Source organism: Podarcis raffonei, chromosome 12 (assembly GCF_027172205.1).
Source record: "Podarcis raffonei isolate rPodRaf1 chromosome 12, rPodRaf1.pri, whole genome shotgun sequence".
NCBI lineage: Eukaryota > Metazoa > Chordata > Lepidosauria > Squamata > Lacertidae > Podarcis > Podarcis raffonei.
Window position 1 is genome coordinate 21223492 of NC_070613.1, and position 25267 is coordinate 21248758.

General features: G+C 43.0%; 1 protein-coding gene across 2 annotated transcripts in view; it reads right to left on the bottom strand.

The window, feature by feature from the left end:
- Positions 1-382: 382 nt before the first annotated feature.
- MYO3A (myosin IIIA) overlaps positions 383-25267 on the bottom strand; it is a 115122-nt gene continuing 90237 nt past the window's right edge. For both annotated transcript variants that reach the window (XM_053410099.1, XM_053410098.1), the window contains 7 exons: positions 25104-25227; positions 22198-23620; positions 21617-21755; positions 12098-12207; positions 10201-10241; positions 6536-6679; positions 383-747 (listed from right to left, as the gene is read on the bottom strand). In XM_053410099.1, the coding sequence (XP_053266074.1) occupies positions 633-747; positions 6536-6679; positions 10201-10241; positions 12098-12207; positions 21617-21755; positions 22198-23620; positions 25104-25227 (2096 nt within the window). In that variant the 3' untranslated portion in view covers positions 383-632. The remainder of the gene's footprint in view (positions 748-6535; positions 6680-10200; positions 10242-12097; positions 12208-21616; positions 21756-22197; positions 23621-25103; positions 25228-25267) is intronic.

Genomic DNA, 25267 nt, shown 5'->3' on the forward strand with positions numbered 1-25267 from the left:
CTTCCCACGGAATCCTTCTGGCAGAATTTTGCTATCAAACACACTTTGCATTTCCTGTTTTTTTGGGTATGAACAGGAACTCAGTATGCCGAAAGCTGGCTCAAGTTGGTTCCTTGTTAAATTGTACCAGATGTTTATGGTTTGCTTTTTGTTTATGTGTTTGCGTGAATTGAAATAGCTCCATTTTAACAAGATATAATGTGTCTGAGAGTTTCAAAGGTCAGCAGACAAACCTAGTCTAAAGGAAGACCCACGTTTGAGTTTTCACTGTAGAAAAATGATAGGGGAGAAAAAGAGAAGAGAACAATGATTTGCTTTTTCAGTTATCTAGACTTTTAATAAGTTACAGCATACTAATAAAATAATTTTTCACACATTTACATTTTCTTTTTTTAAAAAAACCCACCTAACAAATTACAGTACTCTGTAAACCCTGACATCTTTCCCTGTAAGGCGCTACAATCTTGTGTGTCCACAAACGTAAGCACACAGTTGATTTAAAATGCCAGAGAGAATTGCGGGGCGGGGGGAGAGATTAAAAAGAAAAGGACACAGTATAAAACCATACAAAAAAAAAAAAGGAGGAGAAGCTTATGCTGATGAAAACCAAAAAGCAGCAGCAGCAGCAGCAGCTAATACTGCTGGATAAGGCGCCGGCGCTGAGAGGTCTTCCGTAACAATTTTTGATAGTCATAAGGATTATCCTTGCTTTTGTTCTCTTCCACTGGAGTCTCTGTGACCCTTGGCCTAGGAAGAAGGGAAACAGAAGTGCTTTTGCAATAAGAAATCAACACATTTACTTTGGAAAACTTTGTTAATCAACTACTTAACCTTGACCTTTGGCAATAAAACAAACCAAACCCGCACCCCTCTTCTCCCTGCAGCTGTTTCACTCTCCCTCTCCCTCCCAGCCTCCTTTTGCAGCAGGTGGAAACTGCACAATGTATGCCGTGTGGGGGACATCACATAAAAGCTGGGAACTAAAGCAGGGTGTGTTACGAAAAAGGAGCAATGCAGAAGCAAGCACCAGGTGGCTGGAATGGTAAACAGGATATGGATGTTATTGGATTGTCCCGTGGGAAACTGGGACTGTCTGTAAAGTGCTCTGAGAGCCGGATGTTACCTCAGAGCAGCACATGACCCTGTACTGGAAGTACATGGGTGGTTTATTCTCTCTCTGCAGTGGGAAGCAGAGTGTGCAGACATGTTTCTCTGTACTGGTGAAAGACAGGAATAAAGACATGTAAATATATTTCTGTCTGTCTCATTCCCCCTCCCTGGGGGAGGAGTGGTGTGTTCTTTTCACGTTTGAAAAGGATCGCCGAAGAGACCTCCTTTGATCTTGCCGGCAGACGCTGGCAGGAGGTCTTAAGGATTCAAGCCGGGCACCTGGAGGGTGGCCAAATTCCTCTGGACTAAGAGCAGAGCTGGAGGCTCTGACTTATGGCTTGATCCCGACAACTGGTAGCAGACCGATGGATATCTGATCTATGAGAATCTGCATGAGAGGTGAGAGGTCGATGAATCGTTGCCATCCTCTGCACCTAAGGAGATAAAGAAAGCGTCTGCCTGCAGCCAGAAGCTGAAACAGACAGCTGGACACCGAGAGGAGTGTGTTTCAAGGCGACGAAGAAGGTATGCTGCTTTTTGAGGTAGAGAAAAATGAACGCAGAAAGGCTTATTTTCTGGTTCACAAGGAAGAGCTGCGTTTGAAAAAAACAAGCTCTGAGGGCAAGCTTGCATACCAGGAATTCCTGTGGTTTAGATAAGGAGTTCCGTCCTGAGCAGGTTGCTAGGCAACGTCTGCCGGTTACTGAGTGGCCTAAGAAGAGCCTGGGAAATCGAATGTGTATCTGCGCAGCTGTGCAAGGGTTTTGATAACAGCCCAAAAGTTTTGCCTGCCAGTGAAGCAGTAAACAAAGACTTTTGGAGTTTTACTGGCTTGGAAAGTGAAAGCTGGCTTGAGATTGAGCTCAGAGCTGACTCTTGGATTCAGCATGGATGCCAAGAAGGGGGGAGTACCCCTGAGTGCCGTGGTTCTAGATGAACACAGCCGGCATGCTGCACTGGAAGTAAAGGACAGGGGGAGGGAGGAACGGAGTTCTAATTCCCCCACCGATGAGGCTACTGGAAAGGATGCTGTAGCTTTGAATGCTGTGCAATGTTACAATTGCGGACAGGCTGGGCATCTTCAGCGGAGCTGCAAGAAGCCACGTCAGCCAAAAGGAGCGAAGGGCCGCTCAGCAAAGCCTGAGGCGTCAGGCAAAGGTCATACCAAGCCTATGGTGGAACCTGCAAAGGCTTTGATGGCGAAAGGAACCAAACCAGACGTTGGGAACTCGTTTGTTATCGACACTGCAGCGACCGTCCATATGTCCCCACACAAAGGACTCTTTTCAACGTTTAAGAAGCAAAGCTTCACTGTGACACAGGCCAATGGTCAGGAGCTAGAAGCGGCCGGCGTGGGGACTGTCTATCTTAAGAGTCTGGACTTGACAATAAACAATGTTTACTTGGTTCCTGAATTAAAGTTCAATCTGCTGAGTGTTTCGCAGATTGCAAGGAAAGGACTGAAACTGTCCTACGATGCTGAGAGCTGCGAGATCTACAAAGATGGAGAGTTATATCTTTCTGCCAAACAGAAGGATGGACTATATTTGTTGACTTTTGCACAAAGTGATTACATGGAATGTAATTCATCTGTGTCTAACCTAGTTTCTCTTGCAGGTGTGAGCAAGAAGAAGACCGGAGTCAACAGAGCATTTCAGCGGGTGTATGCTGATGTGATTGGTCCTCTAGAACCATCTAGAGGCAATGCAAGATATTATCTTGTGTGTGTGGATCATTTCTCTAACTATGTCTGGGTTTATGTGTTGAGAAAGCCAAAGGAAGCCTTGGAGAGGTTTCAGGAATTTTGTGACAAAGTTAAGAGTATGCATGATGCTAACATTGATTGTCTATTCACAGATAAGAAGCAGATTTTTCTTTTACAGGATTTCCAAAGGTTCCTGCAGAAGAAGGGGATCAGACACAAGATTGCTGTTTCAGCGGAAGCGTGGAACAGGGGTGTCTGTGTACGGGTGAACAGAGAACTGCAAAAGGGAATGGAAGCGCAATTGCTAAGTTCACATCTGCCACATGAGTACTGGGCCGAGTCTCTGATGTCGTACTGTTATACGAAAGTGAGAAAGGTTTCAAAAGAGTTGGGAAGTTCTCCTTTTGAGAAACTGTTCCACAGAAAACCTTCTGTTGCCCATTTCAAGGTTTTTGGGTCTCATGTGAGAACAGAAGCTCCAGATGGAGTAAAGAATGCCAGAGGCATTTTTGTGGGGTATGAAAAGGGTCTCTACAGAGTAATTTTGTCTGAATCTGGTCAGGTGATTCTCACAAAATTTCTAGAGAGTGCTCCTGGACAGGAGAGAGTGAAAGTACACACATTTCCCACTGAGGACGATTCAGATGATGATGATTTCACTGATTTCAGCTGTACAGAAAGTGATGACACTGATAGCTCGGAGAGCTCAGTTGTCACAGTCATTGAGAGGAAGTCTCACACAATAGATAGGCCTTCACAACTGAAGGATGAACCACTGTTTACCATTGGAACTAGTTCTCCAAAGAGTCCTGAGACTGGACCAGTGAGCAGAGAGGATCAGCACCTCATACGTAGGTCTGAGAGAGTTACAAAGGGTCAACCACCCAAGAGGTACTCAAAAGAGTTTGCTAACTTAGCTGTTGCATGTGTTGCTGTTGTAAACAACCGAGGACAGGTTGGAGCTGTGTCTAAGTCAGAGACAAAGACACAACAGAGAGTTGCTAGCCAAGGTAGTGCAGATGCACTCATTCCTTGGAAACCAGACAACCAGAGAGGTACACTGGGGAAACCAGTGGCGGGGAGTTCCAAGGGTGGAACTGAAACAACAGGGGAGTGTTATGTGTATAACAACTGTTTGTTTTCTTCTCTGGATCATGCTTTGCTTGCTGCAACACGCATTGATTCTTTTGGGGGAGGATGTTACGAAAAAGGAGCAATGCAGAAGCAAGCACCAGGTGGCTGGAATGGTAAACAGGATATGGATGTTATTGGATTGTCCCGTGGGAAACTGGGACTGTCTGTAAAGTGCTCTGAGAGCCGGATGTTACCTCAGAGCAGCACATGACCCTGTACTGGAAGTACATGGGTGGTTTATTCTCTCTCTGCAGACGGAAACAGAGTGTGCAGACATGTTTCTCTGTACTGGTGAAAGACAGGAATAAAGACATGTAAATATATTTCTGTCTGTCTCATTCCCCCTCCCTGGGGGAGGAGTGGTGTGTTCTTTTCACGTTTGAAAAGGATCGCCGAAGAGACCTCCTTTGATCTTGCCGGCAGACGCTGGCAGGAGGTCTTAAGGATTCAAGCCGGGCACCTGGAGGGTGGCCAAATTCCTCTGGACTAAGAGCAGAGCTGGAGGCTCTGACTTATGGCTTGATCCCGACAGGGTGCAGTGAAAACGTTGACTTGGCAGGGAATGATCCTCTTGGTACGATCCATCAGCTGTGTTATCTGTCTTCTTAACCCCAACTATGCTAAACCATAAGAAATGTAAGACTTTATGGACCAGATCCAGATGCTCTTTGATATTACAGAGCACCTCTCACCATATATTTCTTTTTATTTATTTTAATTAGACCATTTCTGTACTGCTTAATATATAAAAAATATCTCTAAGCAGAGTGCAGAAATGTAAATCAACAAAAGACAAGTTAAACAACAAGAAACACAGTTACATTCACACACATTTCTAATAAATATAGACCAGTATCAATTCATTCTCTTTCTGATACACTTCCCTTCTCGGCCTTCTGGCACTCAGTCAGGACTCAACCCATCCGCTCTGGCTCTCACCCAGGGCCCAGACTCGCAATTCATCCACAAAACCTCACGTAGAAGAGGGACCCTGGATACTGCTGACATCACCCTAACCCAGGGGTCAGCAAACTTTTTCAGCAGGGGACTGGTTCACTGTCCCTCAGACCTTGTGGGGGGCCAGACTATATTTGGGGGGAAAAAGAAGAAGAACAAATTCCTATGCCCCATAAATAACCCAGAGATGCATTTTAAATAAAAGCACACATTCTACTCATGTAAAAACATGCTGATTCCTGGACCATCCGTGGGCCGGATTTAGAAGGTGATTGGGCCAGATCCAGCCCCTGGGCCTTAGTTTGCCTACCCATGCCCTAACCTCTCACTTTTGGCTTGCTTTGTACGGGAGGGCATCAAGGTGGATGGAGCTTTCAAGGGTTGCCCACAGCTGGGACCCATATCCACACCCAATGATGACTGAGCTAATCTCTGAGCACCATACTCCAGATCCTCTTCTTTCTTTCTTTCTTTTTCCTTCCTTCCTTCCTTCCTTCCTTCCTTCCTTCCTTCCTTCCTCTCTCTCTCTCTCTCTCTCTCTCTCCTTCCTTCCTACCTTCCTACCTTCCTTCCTTCCTACCTTCCTACCTTCCTTCCTTCTCTCTCTCTCTTTCACTGTGAATGGGGCCTTTTCAAGTGACTGTCCTATGGACATGCATTTATTTTTCTTCACCTCTGAGCTCCAGTTCAAGAGCCTAAGGCTTCTTGGTTCACAAAGGCCTTTGGACAGGCTGAAAGAGAGCACTAGAAAGGCCTGGCTTCTGCTGTGAACATGGCTCGTGGCTTGTGCCACTGTGACTTTTGATTAGGGATGTCAGAGAACTCTGATGAAAACAGGAATGGAAAAGGCCAATGTTTGCTTATTCGTTCTATGGCCAGAATGGAAATCAATCCAGTGAATGCAATTGGTATTCGCTGTTGCTTTCAGTTCACAAACGATACGTAATTTATTACTTTGCATTGTGATTCCTTTGCATGGAAATGATTGGGGTGGAATAATGTAATGAATTACAAAAGTTATATAATTCTGCCACAGCAGAGAGCAAGATGAATAATTTAGCTTTCGGCATAAAATGAACTGCAATGGAAGAGAAACAGCGCTGTATGCTATGAATTTAGGACAGAATGGAAAACAAAGCTTTCTTACATCCCTGCTTTCAGTCATGCAGTCTGTTTACATGGATGCAAGACCCGAATGTACAAAGATGCAAAGGATTGCAGCCTGGGTCTACCTTTTTATATTGTTTTTTGCTGTATAAATTATGGTTCGAGACCAGTTAAGCGGAGCTTAGACCTCACTGAAATAAAGGGAACAGTTTAGTCTTGGCCTGAAGCCTCCTGGTGCTAATGGGAACTCAGCATACAATCCATATCTATAAGTGTCTTTGAATAACATTGTGATGAGCTAACTTGTGTGTACCTCAGAAAAACAGGATGGAAATAGTTCAGATAAAATACAATATACACATTTGCAAATTAAGCTGTCTGTAGTTCCTTCTTCTGGATAATCTGCATGATCCAGTTGCAGCTAAGCAGCTAAACTACTGATTTCACTGGAAGACTTGAGGATAGGTCCCATTTAATTCAATGGAATTTTAAAGTGTTTGACAATTGTTTGGTATAACTTACCCTTCACTAACGCTTAATGTTTCAGTTCTGGGCTCTGTTGGCTGTGTCTTTTCTCGTGTGCAGGTATTACTTGCATTTGGGATTAAATCAGTAGATGAAAATTCTTGGTAATAGGGATCTTCTACATCTAGTATCTTGCCCAGACTAAAACAAACAAACAAACAAACAAACAATATGGTAAATTCCTATTCTGTGTCATCTTATACAGTTAAAAGACATTCCGCAATGGAGATATCATATCTTGGAATATGCAGAGATGGTAAAATTGATGGCACTGATAAAAGATACACATTTAGAATCTTTTAAAAAAGGCTGGAAACCCTTTCTAGTCTATATAAAAAGTTATTTCCCATATGTGAAGACCACAACGGGGTTTGAAGTGTAAGACAATAGCAGAATATATTAAGAAACGTGTTAGAGAGGATGAAATTAGATAAGACAGAACCTTAAGGTGCAATTGTATGTAATCTGGGTTATAAACATCGATGTCGGGTGAGCAGGAAGTCACTAGTTTTGTGGAATTGGAATATAATATAATTGTTGAGCAACAAATGTAACTTTCTATATGGAAAAGAGAAGAAATTATTATTACAAGAATACAATGGAAATGTCATACCTTGCTTGGAATATATCTGCAAAGCAACAGCGCAGTACAACAAAAGACAGCTAGAAAAATGCTTTTCAATATAAAAGTATGTAAAGCTACAGTCATTATTTTTTATCAGCTACTTAAAGAGCTACATCACATACCTTATATGGTCTACAAAGTATTCATTCAAAAATCTGCAGTGGGATAATATGCATGTTTATTGATGCTGGGGGCGGGGGCATCGTGTTTTTAAAAGGCTTTGAAAGCTTGTTTGTGAGCATCTACTTTTAATTATATCCATACAGATTTTAATTTGGGAGGGGGCAGTGGAATCTACTATTAATGAGGAAATGGATCCCTTTGTGTCCAAAGCGAAAATGGGCAGGAACAAGACTTAGAGCGATCTGTCTGTCATCTCTGCGTTGAACAGTCAAACATCCTTATGATGGAAATATGTTTTTCTACCAGATATCCTTTAATGACCATCTTCTAACAACGTTGAAAGGCTGGGCAAACTTCTACATCCTGCAGAAGGTCTGATCCAATAAAAGCATCTCACATTATTTTGCTCATTCTGTATGTAACACTTTTCTGGGACATACAGACATAGAAATTAGTATCTGTGGGGAATGGACCTGAGGTCGTTATTCAGTCTTTGTGCATTGCTAGGTTTAAGGACAGTTATTAAAAAGCACTCCATAAATTATATTGTGCCTAAAAAATGTAGTCCTTGAGTTCCAGACAGATGCAATGGGAATCCTCAGAATTCTGAATAAAAAATTGCTCCCCCAAGTCTTACTGCAGGATAGAAAAGCAAAACACTGGTCATTTAAAACATCCACTGCTGTGGCCCAGAGATGGGGTCTTTTGGAAGGTATACAGAAAATCTGCACTGGGTGTACTTCAGCGTTGTACCAAGACTGAAAGGCTCTACAATTATTGGGCAATTTTCCGCAATGCTACTCTTACTGATATAATTAGGGCTGTATTAGAACTCCCTTTATAAGCCCCTATTTCTAAGGATTTATGCATTTAACACCAAAATGCACTCCACTTTGCAATTTTGTAGGCAAGGCTTCTGCTAAGCCAAGGCTGCAAGGCATTGAAATTCAGCATTTTGCAGTATCAGTGAAAATGTGACATTATCAGAGGCAAGTCAGGCTCAGAAATGAATGAATGCCTTAGGCTGATCAATAAGGAGCACAGAGATAATCACCACCTCTATGTTTAACTGTTTCAGCACAGGGCTGGAGAGCGCTTATAAAATAAAAGAATTTGATTTATGTACAGCACCTCCTGCGACAATCCATGCCACTGATTTTTATTTTATTTTCTGCAAACTATTGGTAGATCTTGGTGGATGGTACTGGAGACCACAACAAAGTGAAAGGCGTGCTGGTGTTTGCACAGTTAGATGAGCCCTTCAACTGGCTGCCTCATGGGGCTGCAAGAGGGTGAAGAGGGCTTCAGTCAATCTGATGGCAAAGAGACCACACTACATGTAACATACCCCACAACATTTCTCCAATGAAAATAGGGATGCCCTAAGGAAAAGTGGACACGGGTGGCACTGTGGTCTAAACCACAGAGCCTAGGGCTTGCCGATGGGAAGGTCAGCGGTTCGAATCCCTGGGACGTTGCTCGGTCCCTGCTTCTGCCCACCTAGCAGTTCGAAAACACGTCAAAAGTGCAAGTAGATAAACAGCAGGAAGGTAAACGGTGTTTCTGTGCGCTGCTCTGGTTTGCCAGAAGCGGCTTAGTCATGCTGGCCACATGACCCAGAAGCTGTACATTGGCTCCCTCAGCCAATAAAGCGAGATGAGCGCTGCAACCCCAGAGTCGTCCGCGACTGGACCTAACAGTCAGGGGTCCCTTTACCTTAAGGAAAAGTGGGGTGTTCTGGGATCAAATCAGAAACCAGGACGGCTTCTGTAAAACTGGGTCTGTCCCTGGAAAATAGGGACACTTGGAGGGTCTGCATAAGAATATTAAAAAGCCCTCTTGGATGAAGCCAAAGGTCTGTCTACTCGAGCATCTTGTTTTCATAGTGGCCAGCCAGATGTCTATGGGGAAGCTTGTAAGCAGGACATGACTGCAAGCATAGCTTGTGATTCTCAGCAACAGGTATTCAGAGGCATACCACCTCCAACACTGCTAAATACTGGTGTTTCCTGACAGGGATCCCTAATGTAACATGCTTCTTCAAAGGCAGCCATGAGGAGTATGGCTGATGGCAGTGGGGTGAGGAGGCAAAGACCCAACTTTCCCCCCTGTGCCATCGTTGTGGGTCAAATCCCCTGCCCCCCCCAAATGCTATTAGCCTTAGAGGAGAAAATGCAACACGTATAAAGATTGTAAATGAAAATATGGACATTTAAGGATCATCAATATTTTTGTTTGAGTTGAGGATTTTCTTTGATTTTTTAAAAAAAGTAACCTAATTTACAGATAGGTGTGTGATGCCACAGTCAAACTGTGTTTTATTTTATTTATTTTAAACACTGATAGGCCACGTTTGAGCGTCAAAACACTCTCGGGGGGGGGGGGGGTCCATAGAATATATTAACACTGGTAACAGCAACATCAAAAGAACCCTCCACCCCCAAACTGTGATAACCATTAACAGAATCAGTCATGATATTGAGAAACATTCACCTCAGTAAAATACTAAACTCCATTAAATATTACAGCTAAAACCAATTCAATTCAGCAACCCAATAAAAACTATTTAAGCAAATGCAACAGAGAACAAATGAGTCGTTAAGGCTTTCTCAAAGGCCTGCACCTTGGTCATGACTGGATTATGCTTGTCCACCCTTACCCCCCACAATTTTTTTTTTAATTGGTTTCCTGTTCACGTCTTTCACAGTCTCCCTGGGACAAGTAGATGGGATGCATAAATAAACCAATGTTCAGAATTCAATAACAAATTTTGTCCTAAGCAAAAGGCAAGAATTCGACACTGCAAATGTTTGTCTTCAGCATTGATCGTGTAACAACATTCCTTTCCTTAAATATCAATTAACAATTTCCCCTTGCTGTCACACCAACATACAATTGTGCCAAGAAAAGCTACCTGTTTTTTCTTGGTTTCCGCTTTTCATCCTGGACTGATTTCTGAAAACACAAATTTTGGAGTGGTTATAACTATGATTATGTGGTCTGTACAAATGTTAATTTATGGTCCTTTTCTGTGACCCAAAGATGTGCATCATGGTCTCATCCGCTCCCCTCTGCCACCCACTCCTTCAGGTTACAGACTCTTCCATGCCACTCCTGAAACTCTGCGATTTAATTTTTTAAAAAAACCTGATTTAAAATTCACAGATGGCTTGACCTAACCCTCCAGCCCAACCCCACTGTCTATATTTCAGAGATGCCACAATTTTTTTTGTAAGCCACACTAACTGCTATGGTGAAACACTGAAGCATGCAAACGCAGTGGCATTTGAGAAGATGTACCTGGTGAAACATCAATTCTTGGACAATTGTAATGTCCTCTTATCCTCAAAACTTTTAAACCATCATTATTATTACTTTTATGCAATATATTTCTTAACCACTGTATGCTGAAGAGTCTGGCTTTGGATGCCATGCTAAGCCAAACCATGGCTTAGCTCAGTGCGTCATAGAGGCAAAATGATTTGGGAGGAGTGAAGCAGCTGTGATGTCTTGTCCAGGACCAGCATGCTAAGCCATAAAGTAAAGGTAAAGGGACCCCGGACCGTTAGGTCCAGTCGTGGCCGACTTTGGGGTTGCGGCACTCATCTCGCTTTATTGGCCGAGGCAGCTGGCGTACAGCTTCCAGGTCATGTGGCCAGCATGACTAAGCCGCTTCTGGTGAACCACAGCAGCGCACAGAAATGCCGTTTACCTTCCTGCCAGACTGGTACCTATTTATCTACTTGCACTTTGATGTGCTTTCGAACTGCTAGGTTGGCAGGAGCAGGGACCGAGCAACAGGAGCTCACCCTGTCGCGGGGATTCGAACCGCTGACCTTCTGATTGGCAAGTCCTAGGCTCTGTGGTTTAACCCACAGCGCTACCCGCGCCCCTATGCTAAGCCATAGTTTGGGCTTAATGTGACACACAAACCATGCCATTGTAACAGACATGGAGCGTGTCCTCTCTCTCTCTCTCTCTCTCTCTCTCTCTCTCTCTCTCTCTGCCTATTATGTCACAGGATATGATGCCATAGGATACATCACTGTGCCTTTCATCTCATGCCCTTGGCTTACATCATTGTCTCCCAGTGGTATGGAGGAGAAACAAACAGGGCAAGGATGCCACAGCATCATGCATTTATCATCACAGATGTGTGAGAAAGAGGGAGCAAAGATACGTGAAATGGTGGCTGCTCCAGAACATCTAGTTCCACCCTTGTTTTGCTCTCCTCTTCTTCCAATTCCTCTGCTGTACTTTTGAGTGCCAGCAATAGCAGCAGCCTGACTAAGCAAATGTATTCTGTCACCTGCTGCTAAGTAGGTCAATAGTATGCATGTGCCTCTAGCAAGTGGGCTTAATTGCTCTTAAGAGGAACCTACAAAACAGCTTTTTCCATTTCCTTCTGACATATCTGATCACCGTCCCCCTCCCCTTTCCCCTTTCTCCCCTTTTAAGCAGCAGTAGGGTCAGATTTGGAAAGCTGTGGCAGATAGTTGACCTTGTAACCCTCAGTCTTTCCCTTTTGTGATTACCTTTTACTTTGAGAAAATAAGTTGCAGCACTACGACGCTGCCTTGGTGCAGATGCTCAGAAATAATGAGATTCCAAAACATGGAATTGCAATGAACATTCTGGTTTCGGGGTACATATCTAAGCCATTGAAGGCCAGAGTTTGGGGGATTGACCTTGGAAGAACATACATCACACCAACATTCAACTCGCCAATATTAGTCTTGAATTAGAGCTGCTCATTCAACTACAAGCTAAAGGGGCAGATTTTAGCCATATCGTTTGACAGTAATGCTTACATGTATGAGAGTGTAATATGTTGAGTCTTCGGGGTTGTTTAGTGTCTTCGGTTTCTGGGGCCTCCTTGGGCTCCTTTGCACAGAATGAGCATCCTCTGATTTGGAAGCAACTGCAAGAGAGGAAAATACCTTTATTTTACGCAAGAGAAATATGGGCAGGATTCCTGCACTGAAGGGATTTGGACTAGATGATCCTCAGGGTCGCTTCCAAATCTACAGTCCTACGATTCTATGAAATACTTTAAATTAAGGCAGTGCCCTTTAAAGTACGGCAGTGCATATTTCCAAGATCTGCTAACACCACCAAAACCTATAGAAGATGGCCGTCTCATATCATTGTTTCCCATGGCTGCTATTACGACATTTAAAGAATTAAAAAGATGGCACAGGTGGAAAATTCTTCTATGTTCTTATATTGCTTCTGGAGCAAACTCAGTCATGTGCACACGCTGCAACAACTATCCCAGCTTATGTTTAGGGGTTCTACATGTTCAGCAAAGCCACAAATAACCAGTCACATGACTTATGCCCTCGAGACAAACAGGGACAGAAGCTTTTGTAAACTGGAAGCAGCTAGCCAGACACCTCAAGGTTAGGAAAGGGGAAGAAATTGGTCTGTGTTTTAATGTGACCTTACTTAATTCACTCTTCCTGAAATGGTACACAAACCGAAACACAGCTATCCTTCAGAATTCTCTGAATTTGCTGATACAGTTCTTCCACCCCAAATTTTGACATTTAGAGTGTGTATTCAGAAGGGGCTCTTGCCTTCAGAGAGCATTTTCTCCCTCTCTTTAATTCAGTGGTTAAAAAAAAGTTAATAAAGCAGAAAACTGAATTAATGCATATTTTAAAATCTGAGTTTACAAAAAAAAAAGGTGGTGTGCATTCGCGTTTATAGCTCTTGACATTACAATATCTCAGTGCAAAGGAGGAAGACCTGGGCACTGTTCCTTTCCAATCAGCTACAGCCATTTTTCTACTCATATACTTCAAGCAGTTTTCAATAGCTGGTAACCTCCCAGACTGCTATTCCGCCTGGTCTTGCCTAAGCTAAGCCTCTCAGAGACTGATATTTAGCTTTTCATTTACACCTGGAAATATACATTCAGATCTGAAAAGGAAATATTGCAGAGTTTAGCATTTATTTATAATTGCAAACATAAACCTAATTCTTCTAGAGGTGGTATGCCTGTGTCTGGGACATGTCACTTCAGGCCACAGGTGTTGGAATCTATCCCGGAACAATCTCCAAGACATCTATACACATAGGAAAGCTGCATGTCAGTGACAAGGCTCAGCTCACGGATTGCTCTTTGGTGTCTAGTTTGTTTTAAGCAGAGGGGATTTTTTTCTTCTATGGAGGATCACACAATCATGTGGCACCCCACCCCCCACATCTGCAGACTGAACTGGTATTTTATCAGGAACATAGGAACATAAGAGGCAGGCTGGATAATGGCAAAGGCCCAACGAATCACGTCCTGTTCTTACAGTGGCCACTCAGATCTCTTTGGGAAGTGTGCAAGCAGGACGTGAGTGTCTCTTTGTTTGTCCATCTTGTGATTCTCATCTGTGCATTTTGGGACACTGCAATTTTGCCCCCCCCAAAGTGTTTTTCTCGGGGAGGAAATCGCTCGAGATCACAGCAACCGTAATGGCTGCCATTCTCTCGCAATAGAAAACAGAGTGTCCTGGTTTTCCAGGGACACCTGTGGGGTATGCCATTGCTATAGCCCTTGGGAGAAAATGTTTAACTGTGCACTGCGTAAATAAATACTTTTTATTTGTCTTCTGTCATTCAGCTTCACGGCATGGTCCTGAGTTTTAGCATTACTGTATAAGAGAGGGACAGAAACCTCCAATGACTAGGACACAGTTACAAGACCTTCAAGCAGAGACACATTTAGGGGAGCGCAACAGGTTTGACCGCACTGGGTATGGAGTTTTTTTGGGGGGGCGCAACTATGATGTAGAATGGAAGGCAAGAGGTGGTTGTGGTGGTGCCAAAATTTAGCATTGCGAAGGGCGCCGCTGAAATTTCAGACCCAAAGGTCCTCCGCTACTTTAATGTGGCAATATTGGGTTGTAGTCAGCTATGTTCTACTCAAAGTAGACCCACTGAAATTCATGGACCTAAGGTAGTCGTGTCCATTAATTTCAATGGCTCTGCTATGAGCATAACTAGTGTTGGACCCAATCTTTAGTCTGTATTGTGCCTGGGACAATCGTTCCCTTTGCCCAACTGAAGTTACACCATCTTAATGCGACATGCTCATATGAATGGCACCCAAGCTCTTTACTGCGTTCACCTTGGTTTGACCTATATGGATAGGAAAAGGAAGTATTTGCTCTCTTATGCTTCACAGAAGCTTTCATCCCTGGTGGTAAGGAAAATGCTATTCACCCACCACCATAATACCATTTTAATTAAGAAAGTGGCACAAGCATTTATAATCAAAATGATCAGCAATACATCAGTGTAAGCACCAGCAAAATTAGCTGTATAACTTTTTCTTTGTTATGTGTGATAAATGCAGCCTTGGAAAGGTCACTGATATATTGGAGGACCAGAAGGAATAATGTTAATTTACAACGTAGTTGAGTAATGATTACATTTATTGTTCTAGCTTCTTATCTGGAATGCAGACGGTGCCTAATTTAATGAATGGACAATTATCTCTTAACATTTTGCCTTTTGAAGAACAATGGCGCTTTTCTAAACCAAGGTGTAGTCAATTTACCTTAGACAATGAAATTTCAATGCAATTAATTAATTTTACTACACTGAAAGCAAATATGAACCAGAGTCTTTAATTTAAAGTAGACAGTCAGTGCTAGATTAGAATCTCACTTAAAACTCTTTCATTGGGACATATACATACACATACACACACTCGTGCTGTTGCAGTGTAATGACTAAGGCCACATTCAGATATCACAACAAATCGTGGTTAGTATCAATGAGAATATGCTGAAGTGAGCCCCAGGGCCCACATCCTCAGATTTTCCTTTCCATCTCCTTTGCACCTGGGAGGTGAAAATGTGAAGGTTCTCTTAATGTTTGGAATCAAACCGCCATTTCCCATTTCATATAATATAGGAAACCACAGGCAGTTAACAAACTGGAATATCAAATGATGGTTTGAGATCCTGGTTTGTTAACTACATTTGTTTAAGCCACGGTTCCCTGCATTCAGGCGAAACAGGAAACTGTGCTTTGTTCCAAACCATGAATGGAAGTTTCAGACAGTGGGGTCTAAACTGATTATGGTGACCTAGGAAAATTATGAGAGTTAATATTATGTTAATATTTGTCATACCAATTCCATGTGCTGATAAATGTGCCCCTGTGCAGCCAAGCGCAGGACAACAATGCTCCGAGACCTCCTCTTCCTTAAAGTGGCTATTTAAAAACATTAAATTCTCAGCCATAACACATCAGCTTGTTTCCCTGCTACCCTTTCACCTTGGGTGGCCAACAAAAATAATCTACAGGAAATATAGCTAAAATCAAAAGTTAACACAATAGCCATCGTGGGTTGTCAAAGATGAGTAATGTGCTCCTATTCATAGCTAGAGGCAGACAAGCATTCCTGTTTGGCATACAAAGTACTATTTTTGGATTCACATATCACAGCTGTAAGATGACATACAGAACAAGTGAAGTTGAAGGAAACATGTACAATTATCACTTGGAACTATTACAGTAATTATGGAAATTGAAATGCCAACTGATTTAAAGGAAAACAAAAGATTAGCAGTTGTTGCCACTTGCTGATTAATGCCTTTATCAGAAACGGGTTCCACAAGGATGCTATTCAGCAGGAAATTTTCTTGAAGAAAGTATTTGCTTTCTAAAGGGTAGGAAAGAAGATGTGTTGGTTTTAATTCATACTCCACTTAGAGGCAGGTCTTTGTCTCTGATAGATGGACCAGCTGAAAAAGCAGAATCATTGCTGGGGGGGGCAAATATTTTTATTTTGTTTATTAATGAAGAAAAGGTCAGGATACCCATTTTATTTATTGTATAATCAATGTTTCTAGTTATCACCTAACATATTACTTCACCCCCCCATTACAGTATATTTTTAAAAATCCACAATAGATCATAATCTCTATATTACAAGACACTAATAATGGAAAAAGAATGTATTGCTATTATTTTTTAAAAAATATAAACTGCCCACCACTGATTCCAGGGCAGTATACCAAGAAATTTAAAACTACAGAAATACAATATGGTTAAGAGGAATAAATCCATTTAGCATGCTCAAACTTTCTTAAACTAATATGTGTGAGCAAATAAAAAGGTTTTATTTTAACCTTGCATTGAGAAGACAACAATGCCAGCATCAGGCATGCTTCCATCAGGAGGCCACTACAAAGAAGGCCCTCTCTTCTGTACATACATATATAATATACTAAAGAAGGGACATGGAAATACAACTGTGCAATAAATTAAGAGCTCAAATTTGTGACTTTTTGGAACTGTTATAATGCAAACTATATTGTTTAGACGGAACAAAAAAGGAGACTGGTATCATTTCTCCACTTGTACAGTTGACCCCCATCCTAGATGCACAGCTTGTGCTGCAACTACTGTAAAAGGTAAAGGTAAAGGACCCCTGGATGGTTAAGTCCAGTTAAAGGCGACCATGGGGTGCAGCGCTCATCTTGCTTTCAGGCCAAGAGAGCTGGCGTTTGTCCACAAGCAGCTTTCTGTGTCATGTGGCCAACATGACTAAACCGCTACTGGCGCATGGAGGACCATGACGAGTGCCAGAGCGCACAGAAACGCCACTTACTTTCCTGCCACAGCGGTACCTATTTATTTACTTGCACTGGTGTGCTTTTGAACTGCTAGGTTGGCAGGAGCTGGGACAGAGCAACAGGAGCTCACTGTGTCACAGGGATTCGAACCGCCGACCTTCTGATCAGCAAGCCCAAGAGGCTCAGTGGTTTAGACCACAGGGCCACCCGCATCCCACACTACCTGCGTGTTTACTGGTTGTGTTCAAGGACATGTGGAAAACACTCCAGAACAGTTGCTTACTTTAGGGTTGAGTATAGGACTAACCCCAAGCTAATGGCACTCAGAACTGCTTAAGAACACAGCTACGTAGCATTTATTTGTGGGGTGGTGGTGGAGGCAGGGGCTGATGCACTCATGACACGCACTGGATGCCTACAGTCCACTTCAATCTCTCCACTAATTCCAACAACCAAAGGGAGCAATTGTGAGCCCAGCATGCATTCTGCCACCTTCACAGCCAGATTTTCAGGGCTGATGACGGAGCAATCTAAGATAAAGGTGCTTTCATTTTTTTCTTTTAAAAAACACCCAATAGTTTATGAGGGTTTTCACATCATTACAATAGAGCAATGGATTTCGTTAGTCTCCCTCCCCTTCCCCAGCTTCCCCCTTCTTCCCAACCTTGTCCCCACCCCCACTTTTTAGTTTCAATAACATTTCCTATTCGTGCATTTAAATGACAATTATGGGATGCCAGTGTCTTCAGGAATTCTGAAGCAGGTAGTTGGTTAGCTAAGCTAGTTAGGTCTTGTTTTTCCAGCTCCTCAACAAGTCTCTGCTGTTACCTGGGAGGCAGAATGGAACTCTGGCTGCCCCCAGTTGTCAGGCCTTAAAGGATGGGCTCAAGTCACTTCCAGGTGAGCTGTTTATTGAGCATTCATCCTGATTTGCTTGGAGCGCAATTAGACAACCCTGACTAGTCAATGGCAATTCATTCGGAGTTGGATATGGGAAGGTTAGAGGCCGCCAGGGCTTTTTTCCAGCCATAATTCATTGGAACTTCTCAGCAGCGGCGCCCGCCCTGTGGAGTGCCCTCCCATCAGATGTCAAGGAGATTAAGAACTACACAACTTTTAGAAGACATCTGAAGGCAGCCCTGTATCGGGAAGTTTTTAACCTCTGACGTTTTATTATGCTGTTATATTCTGCTGGAAGCCACCCAGAGTGGCTGGGGAAACCTAGCCAGATGGGTGGGGTATGAACAATAAAATTTATTACAAGGTGTGACTGGAAAGTTCGATGAATGGTCACAGAAATCAGATAGCGAGAAATATTTGAACATGCAATTGGCATCGGAAACCCACGAAATGCTCACAAATGTGTATGGAGATGAAGCTGTAACTCGAAAGACAGCGTATGAGTGGTTTAAGTGTTTCTGTGAAGGGTGGCAAACCATTGAAGATGACCCTCAGCCTGGCAGACCATCGACGAGCAGAATGGCGGCAAATGTCAACAGAGTTGGTGAGTTATTGATGTGGGATCGCCGTTTGTCCATCCAAATGGTGGCGGAAGAATTGCATATTCCACATGAAATTGTTACTGAGGTTACTTAGTTGTCCCACCCTCCATATTCTCCTGATCTGGCCCCACCAGATTTCTTTCTTTTTCCAAAACTGAAATCTGCACTGAAAGGGCACTGATTTCCCAACATTTCACATGTCCAAGCTGCTGTGACGAGGGAACTGAAAGCAGTACAAAAAGAGGACTTCTCCAGAAGTTTCCAACAGTTCCATGAACGTTGTCAATGGTGTATTGTATCAGAGGGGGCCTACTTTGAAGGCCTGTAAGGGATGTATGTTTGAATATTTCTCGCTGTCCGATTTCTGTGACCAACTTTCCGGTCACACCTTGTGTTATTATTAGCTCAGTCCCAGCACCTCTTAGGTGGGTTCCATTGCCATTATAAGAAAACAAGGGAGGTGGGAGGTGTTCATGGTGAGTTCCAGTGCCTCTGGATGCTGCTGTATCAAAGCAAGCATCATCTCACATTTTACAGTGCATCTTTTTCCTGCTCTTGTCCTTATCTCCCAAAGCCTGACCTTTTAAGGACGCAGGTTGGTTGCACAAGAGCTCCAAATCAAATGAGCAACCTGGATGTGTCAAGGTGCGATTGAATCCCATCCCAACATAATGACAAGTGTGACCTCAGGGCCATAGCTCAGTGCTGGAGCACCTGCTTTGCATGCAGAAGGTCCCAGGGTCAATCCCTGGCATCTCCAGGTAAGGACCGGGAATTCCCCCTGCCTGAAATCCTAGAGAATTGCTGGAAGTCAGGGGAGACTAGATGGTCCTTTGGTCTGGCTACTAGTATAAGGCAGTTTTGGATGTTCCTATGAAGTGCACACAGAGGACTTCATTACCCCTTTCTCCCACAAAGGCCTGCACTGAATGCATTTGTTTTAACCCACCACACTAAAAATGGGCCAATTAAATTTCTTTCAGAACACCAATGCCTTTCAAAAGGGCAACAGAACGTGAGACATAATGCCTATGATTTTGTGCCTCTGGGGCTCCTATACTGTTTTTGCCAATAATTGAATGCTTGAAAGGTGCTATTATTGCTCCCGATTCCACTCCAAAAAGCAATTAAACCATGCCTTTGCTGGGCAAAGAAAAGCAATGAAAGACAACTTTAAAAAATATATATTTTTAAAAAGATACCATTGCTTTTGATATCAGGCTTCTCAATCAAATTATTGCTGAAAAGATGACTAACTACCCTGCAGGTACATAAAGAATATGAAAAAGTAGCATTTTAGAAGGTTTAAAATGCAAAAAAAAGAGCCTCATTTAAAACAATATTTTTTAAAGGGCATCTAGACCTTTAAAAAAAAAAGCAAATTGCTCGCAAGAGCATTTATTCAGTGAAGGCCATATTGTCCCTGAGTCCAATCAAATTGCTGCTGAGTTCAGAAACATTTGTCCCATTATTATTTATATGCAGTTTTAAAAGGATAAGGAGAACAATTTTCATTTGCCATATTGTGGGTAAGAAAAGAAAGTATGAGGTAAGGGATGGGTAAATAATACATTCAATGGATATTACGAAGAAAGGTAAATTTTGTGTGTAGGAGATTTTTTTTTTTTTTTTGGTATTGTAATAGACTTAGATTTCATGAACATGCATTATGAACAGGGTATCCAAAATTGCTATCCAAAGGCTACTTGGACCAAAATATTCACTTTTAAGTAGCTTTAATCTAAGGCTGGAAAGCAGACAGGCAATTTAATTTGGTTTAGTACCTGCTCAATGGGACTTGCTGTCTATTTCAGCCTTTCCCAGACTGGCTTTGGACCACAACTGCCACCACCAAGTTTTCAAGGTATTAAACACCTTGAGTCCCTTCTTTCCTTTTCTGCCATGTGTGAATGGAAAGGAGAGGAAAGGTAGTTTTAGCTATGCATTCTCTTATCCCTCTCATGTGTGTTCTGTGAAAAGTGGCATTTGCTACTTTCCCAAAATATTATTTTGAACATTTAATCCCTATTAGCTGGGAATGATTACTCATGCTGTCAGGCCTCACTTTAAATTTAATCCTAGAATTCGGCTTAAAGCTTAAAGTCATCAACAAATAGAGTATGATGAAGGTGAAAGGTCCTGCCAAAAATAATGAAGAGAAGATTTCGATTCACTTTTCTCTCTCATGGGTTTCAGAAATGAAGAGTAATTAAGATAACCAAAATGCAAACTTCAATTTCCATCGGCACTGGATCTTTTCATTATGCAAAGGCATTGCTAAGTGGCAGCAAAATTGTACACATATTTGTTCCTCACAATAGCTTGGTCCACATGTAATGCGGACCATAGGATAACCGGAAACAGAGGAGCCTCTGTGGGTCTGAGCAAACAGAGACTCTCACCCTCCCCACTTCCTTTCCATTTCCTTCTGCACACTGAGGCCAGGAGGAAGACTTCTGTCAAGTTTAGCTGCACTTTCAGACAACTTGAGCTTCCTCTCATGTACGAACCAGGGATCCTGGGTTTAATGCAGACTTTGGTCTGATGCTAAACAAATCAACTTCCATCCATGAATCATGAAGCTGGGTTGGATGTAATGCTAAGCTCAGAAAGTCTGAAAATGGAACTGAACTTGGCAGACTAAACTGCTCCTGGCTGTGCACAAGGAGAGGGCAGGTAAATTGCACATGTCTGACACCTTGGAGAGCCATAGGTAAAGGTAAAGGTAAAGGTAAAGGGACCCCTGACCATTAGGTCCAGTCGTGACCGACTCCGGGGTTGCGGCGCTCATCTCGCTTTTGGCCGAGGGAGCCGGCGTACAGCTTCCAGGTCATGTGGCCAGCATGACTAAGCCACTTCTGGCAAACCAGAGCAGTGCACGGAAACGCCGTTTACCTTCCTGCCAGAGCGGTACCCATTTATCTACTTGCTAGGTTGGCAGGAGCAGGGACCGAGCAACGGGAGCTCACCCCATTGCGGGGATTTGAACCACTGACCTTCTGATCGGCAAGTCCTAGGCTCTGTGGTTTAACCCACAGCGCCACCCGTGTCCCATGGAGATGTAATCTAAAGCCAGGCATAGGGAATCCGTGGCCCTCCAGAATTTCTTGGAGACGCATCAGGAATGAAGAGAGTTGTAGGGCCACGGGTTCCCCATCCCTGTAGTTGCAGAGTATATTCCATTGAGTCAGATTAATATTGCCTTTCAATGCTGAGAGTGGCTTTTTTAAAATTTATTTTTTACCAGGCTGGCACACATGAGGAGGGAGGTGGCCATTTGTTTGCTTGTCTTTGGAGAGCATCACAGGCCTCAGCTGATGGGACAGAATCATTTCGTTCAGCTTCTGCTGCAGCACCAAATAGTCTTCTGATAATTTTGATATCTAGGAAATAAAAACACCAAGCTTTAATGCAAATAAATGCTGGACAATGGGAGCAGGAGAAGCAATGAGAGAGAGAGAGAGAGAGAGAGAGAGAGAGAGAGAGAGAGAGAGAGAGAATTTTGCTTTTGTAGATAGGTATCTTGACAACCTCAACAACCCTCACTGCTGAACTCATGCTACTTTCAAAGGCATCACTATTGTTATTATCAAGCATATTTTAAAAATTCAGAACAGGAGCTGATTTCACCAACCCTTAAACACACCTCTGGATGTGTGAGGATATAGAAAATAATCCACATTACAAAGGTAAAAATCGCATTCATTGCTCTGCCCACTTTTTCCTCTGGCCCTACCTGCCGCTGGCATGTGGCCCTCAGAAGGCTGCCCAGAATGGAATATCACCCCCAGATTGGGAAAAGTTCCCCAGCTCTAATCTCCTCACCTGCCTGGAAAATGCTGCCAGATCCGACTTGTCCTTCTCAGGGCCATCTTCCGGAACATCATTTGATCCCTCAGCCTCAGCGCTGGATCTCTGCCTCGCTATTGTTGCCTTCGGACCGGGATTTCGACTGCTCCCTCCACCATTCCCCTCATGGTGTGCTCTCTCTTGGTTCCCACCCGGCAATTTCCCTTCTTTCCTGAGCTGTCCTCGCCTTCGGTATCCTCGATAATTACTCTGAATTACTAAGGCTGCCTTCTCTTTGTCTCCCGAGGTTTGCTTGCTGGCTTCAATATGTTTCTGAGAGCCTCTTGCAGAGCTTTTCCTTACACTTGCTTTATTTTCAAAGGGAGGCGGCTGGCCGTGTTTCAAAGAACCTCTTTCCAGGTGACTGCCATGGGGAACAATGGGAGACGGCCTTTGCACCTCCGAGCCCCTTCTTCCATGCAGAGTTGGCTGGCTCGATTCACTTGCCTTTCTGATAGATGCTTTCTTAGGCAAGCCGTCAGAAATGGCCTTTTTCTCACCTTCCTCCGGGAGCTTTTGTTTCACAGAAGACTGTCGTTTCCTGGGAAGTACTTCTTCCTTCTCCTCTGGTGCCTTCAGATCTAAGTCAGAGATGCTCTGAGTCACAACAGAAGCTGCACCTTTTTGGTCGACACCAGCTTCTGCTTCTTGCACTGGTTTGAGGTTCTGCTCTGAAGGCGGTTCTGGCCCTGCCACGTTCTTGCCGCCCTGCTCCTTCACCTTCTTCCTTTCTCTGTAACCGCGGTAGTTGCTCTGAAGGATGACAGCAGCCTCCTCTTCACTTCGGGGAGGAGACTTGTTGTGTCCAACTGCCGTGTTACTCTCGATCTCTGTAATTTGTACATCTTCTTCAGTCTGAGGTGGTATCTTGGGCACAGCAGCTGCACTGACGTGGACCTCTTGGGGTGAGGTCTGCAACTTATCTGTACTTCCCCGTTTCTTACACTGCTCATCCTTAAACTTCTTCCGTTCTCTGTAACCCCTGTAGTTACTCTGGAGGATAACAGCTGCCTCCTCTTCAGTGTGAGGCGGTGGCTTGAGCTCAACAGTTGCATTGACCTCAAGCTCTACAGGAGAGCTTTGCACTTCATCTGCATCTCCCATTTTCTTACAATGGTCCATACCAGCTTCGGCTTCTGGTGCTGGTTTGAGGTTCTCCTCTTGAGATGGTTCCTGCCCTGCCACATTCTTGAAGCCCTGCTCCTTCACCTTCTTCCTTTCTCTGTAACCACGGTAGTTGCTCTGAAGGATGACAGCGGCCTCCTCTTCACTTCGGGGAGGAGACTTGTTGTGTCCAACGGTCGTGTTACTCTCGATCTCTGTAATTTGTACATCTTCTTCTTCCTTTTCACTTGGGGTAGCTGCCGTTTCAGCCTGTTCCTTCCTAAGAAGTGACTCCCTGACAGAAACATATTATATTTAGGAGATATTGTAATCCTGATACAATATATATGCATTAAAAGGTTAATATGATATGTGCAATTTTAAAAATGAGAAGAATATAATAATAATAATTTATTATTTATACCCCGCCCATCTGGCTGACTTTCCCCAGCCACTCTGGGCAGCTTCCAATCCAGTGTTAAAAACAATACAGCAATACAAAAAATGTTGGGGGTCCTTTTTTTGTTGTTGCTTACAAAAGGAAAGAGCGTTGGGGGGGGGGAATGAAGAATACCCCCTACTCAAAGTAAAAAGGTAAAGGGACCCCTGACTGTTAGGTCCAGTCATGAATGACTCTGGGGTTGTGGTGCTCATCAAAAAACCAGCCATTTCGGATTGTTTCAGATTGTTGACATCATTCACAAAGAGGTTCCCCAACCCTGCCCTAGTAGTAATAATAATAATAATAATAATAATAATAATAATAATAATAATATATTATTTGTACCCCACCCATCTGGCTGGGTTTCCCCAGCCACTCTGGGCGGCTTCCACAGAGACCAAAAATACACTAAAATGTCACACATTAAAAACTTCCCTTTAAAACTTCCCTAGTACACACATTTCTGTATACATTACTTGGCTGGAGAACTGAATTTCAAAATTTGGAGAAGTACAAATTTCAAAGGATAGACTAAGTTTGAGTCCACCTATCAGTTCAAAAAACATGACTTAAGTTCCCTTTGTGATGTGAACTGAAACAATTTCCCTTTCCTCCCTACCACAAACTGTGGTTACTCCTTTCCCCTGGAGATACAGATGGCATTTCCACCACCAAGCAAAAACTTTTTTTTCATTCTTCCAGGATTTGGGGGTAAATAAATTATTGGGGCTTACTGCCTTTCATATTTTTTATTTTTTGTTCTACTGTGTTTTGTCAATTGTTTTAAATTAATGCATATGTTATGTACGCAACTGACCTCCCTGAGATCAGGGAATCTGCTCCTGAATCTGTTTTGCTCCTGAATCTGTTTTAAAGAATAGATACATTTATTGCAGTTAATTGTACCCTAGTTTGAGTGTTAGGTAAGGAGATTATTCAACAATATTTTCTTGTTCATGCTTCCCCCCCGCCACCCGGCCCTGTGTTGAGCTCTCAATATCTGGCTGAAAGGCCTTTTCTTGTTTTAATGCAAATGGAGCCAGGAATCCAATATTCAGACTTAGAGCTACCAGACCTTTTACAAATCAGATGTGGATAAAATGTTAGCAGTCAAATATCATTTATTTGCATCCAGTGTTTTTAATGGAAATCACATGCCCTTCTTTGACACGTCTACTGAAAACAAAACGCAATATAATGAGATATATCTCACCTTGTCTGCACGGAAGAATGCAGTTCGTCATGGTCTAGGATATATTGCTGCTTTCTGACTATATTTTATTGCAGAAGGAGATGGCATTTAACAGAACAATCACAACGAGAAAGCAAACAGTACCTTTTCCTTTTGAAGCTCCTTCGCTCCCTGTATCCCCTGTAATGACTCTGAATTGTCGTTGCTGCTTTAGAATTTGCTTCCTTTTCTTCCTTAATTTTCCTCCTGATTAAATATCCTCTTGCAGCTGATGTAAATTACAAGAGGAACATAACTCAATAATTTGT